The 1,245-nt window shown below is 72.8% G+C and overlaps 1 protein-coding gene across 1 annotated transcript in view; it reads left to right on the forward strand.

The window, feature by feature from the left end:
- Positions 1-1,245, forward strand: part of BRD1 (bromodomain containing 1) — a 73,613-nt gene that overhangs the window by 66,550 nt on the left and 5,818 nt on the right. Inside the window, exon 12 of the mRNA XM_012735088.1 lies at positions 742-813. Coding sequence (XP_012590542.1) covers positions 742-813 — 72 coding nt within the window. The remainder of the gene's footprint in view (positions 1-741; positions 814-1,245) is intronic.

Raw genomic sequence — 1,245 nt, forward strand, 5'->3', positions numbered from 1 at the left:
GGGGCTGACCCCGCCGCAGGGAGATGGGGGTGCTGGGGGCTGGGCCCCGCTGGCGGGCGGCACCAGGGCTCTCCGGGGACCAGCGGCCCAGCGCTGCGGGTAGAGTGGAGCCACGGACCCAGTAGAGCGGCGAGCGCCGGCCTCCCCTTCACACTGCAGGCAGAGCCGGGCTGGAGGGGCTGCGTGCGCACGGGCGAGGGCCAGGCCGTGGCGCTGACACCCCACAACCCCAAACCTCCGTGCATCGCCACTGCCCCGCCTGGACCCTGACCCCTGTCCCGCTGTCCCCTTCCTGCTCAGCGGTGGAAGGCACGAGCGTGGGCTGTCCAGGGGGGTGGACAGGTGGCCACGCTGCCGGGGGTCGAGCCGGGGCTGGACACTCCCTGCTGGCCACGAGCCAGTGGCCCCTCGGCTTCATCTTACGAGGCTTAACGGGCGCCTGACGTGGGGGCGCAGGGCCGTGTCCTGCTCAGGCCAGCAAGGAGTACCCCTCTTCCTTGTGTGTTTGGGGCAAGGATGTCCGGGGGGGGGGGGCGGCAGGACAGCCAGTGGGCCAGGAGCCCACTGGGAGTCTGGACGTGTTGAACCCTAGGGCAGCTGTGGGGTGAGGGCCGGAGTGGGGTGCCGCCTGCGCCCCCCAAGTCTCCTTGCTGATTTGGGGAGCCCGTGTCCCCGGCACGCGCTGAGGGGTGGCCTTCTCTTGCCGCTTTTCTGCCTCGAGTGACCTTCCCTTGTCCCCAGGGACCCGTGCCCCACCGTCCCCCGGGGATTGTCTGCGATCCTCAAGCTCCTCGGGAAGGAAACAGGCGCAGAGTGAGCCGGCCGGCCTGTGCCCAGGGGGCCAGCCTGTGCCCAGGGGGCCGGCCTGTGCCCGGGGGGCCGGCCTGTGCCCGGGGGGCCAGCGGGAGGGTCACCCCCCCAGGCTGTGGCAAGGCGAGGCCGCCTGGGTGTCGGGGCGCCGGTGGGTGACTGCAGAGGCCAACACCCGTGCCGGACGCGGCACCCCCGCAGTGAGTGTGGTCAGTCGCCCCCGGGCGCAGTGGCTCTCCACCGGTCCATGCCACGCGGTGTCTGGACTAGTGACCGGCGCGAGATTCGGGAGAACAAGCAGCGACTGTGACCAGCACAAAGTAGGGGCTGGAGCCCCCGTGCAGTCCCCGGCCGCGGCCCGGGACGCCCTCCAAGGCCCTCGCAGGCCCACCCTCCCGGCGGCCAGGGGCAGGGGTCCTCGGCAGGCGGACGGGG

The sequence above is a fragment of the Condylura cristata genome, unplaced genomic scaffold (assembly GCF_000260355.1).
Source record: "Condylura cristata isolate star-nosed mole 26May11 unplaced genomic scaffold, ConCri1.0 scaffold00004, whole genome shotgun sequence".
In the NCBI taxonomy this organism is placed as follows: Eukaryota; Metazoa; Chordata; class Mammalia; order Eulipotyphla; family Talpidae; genus Condylura; species Condylura cristata.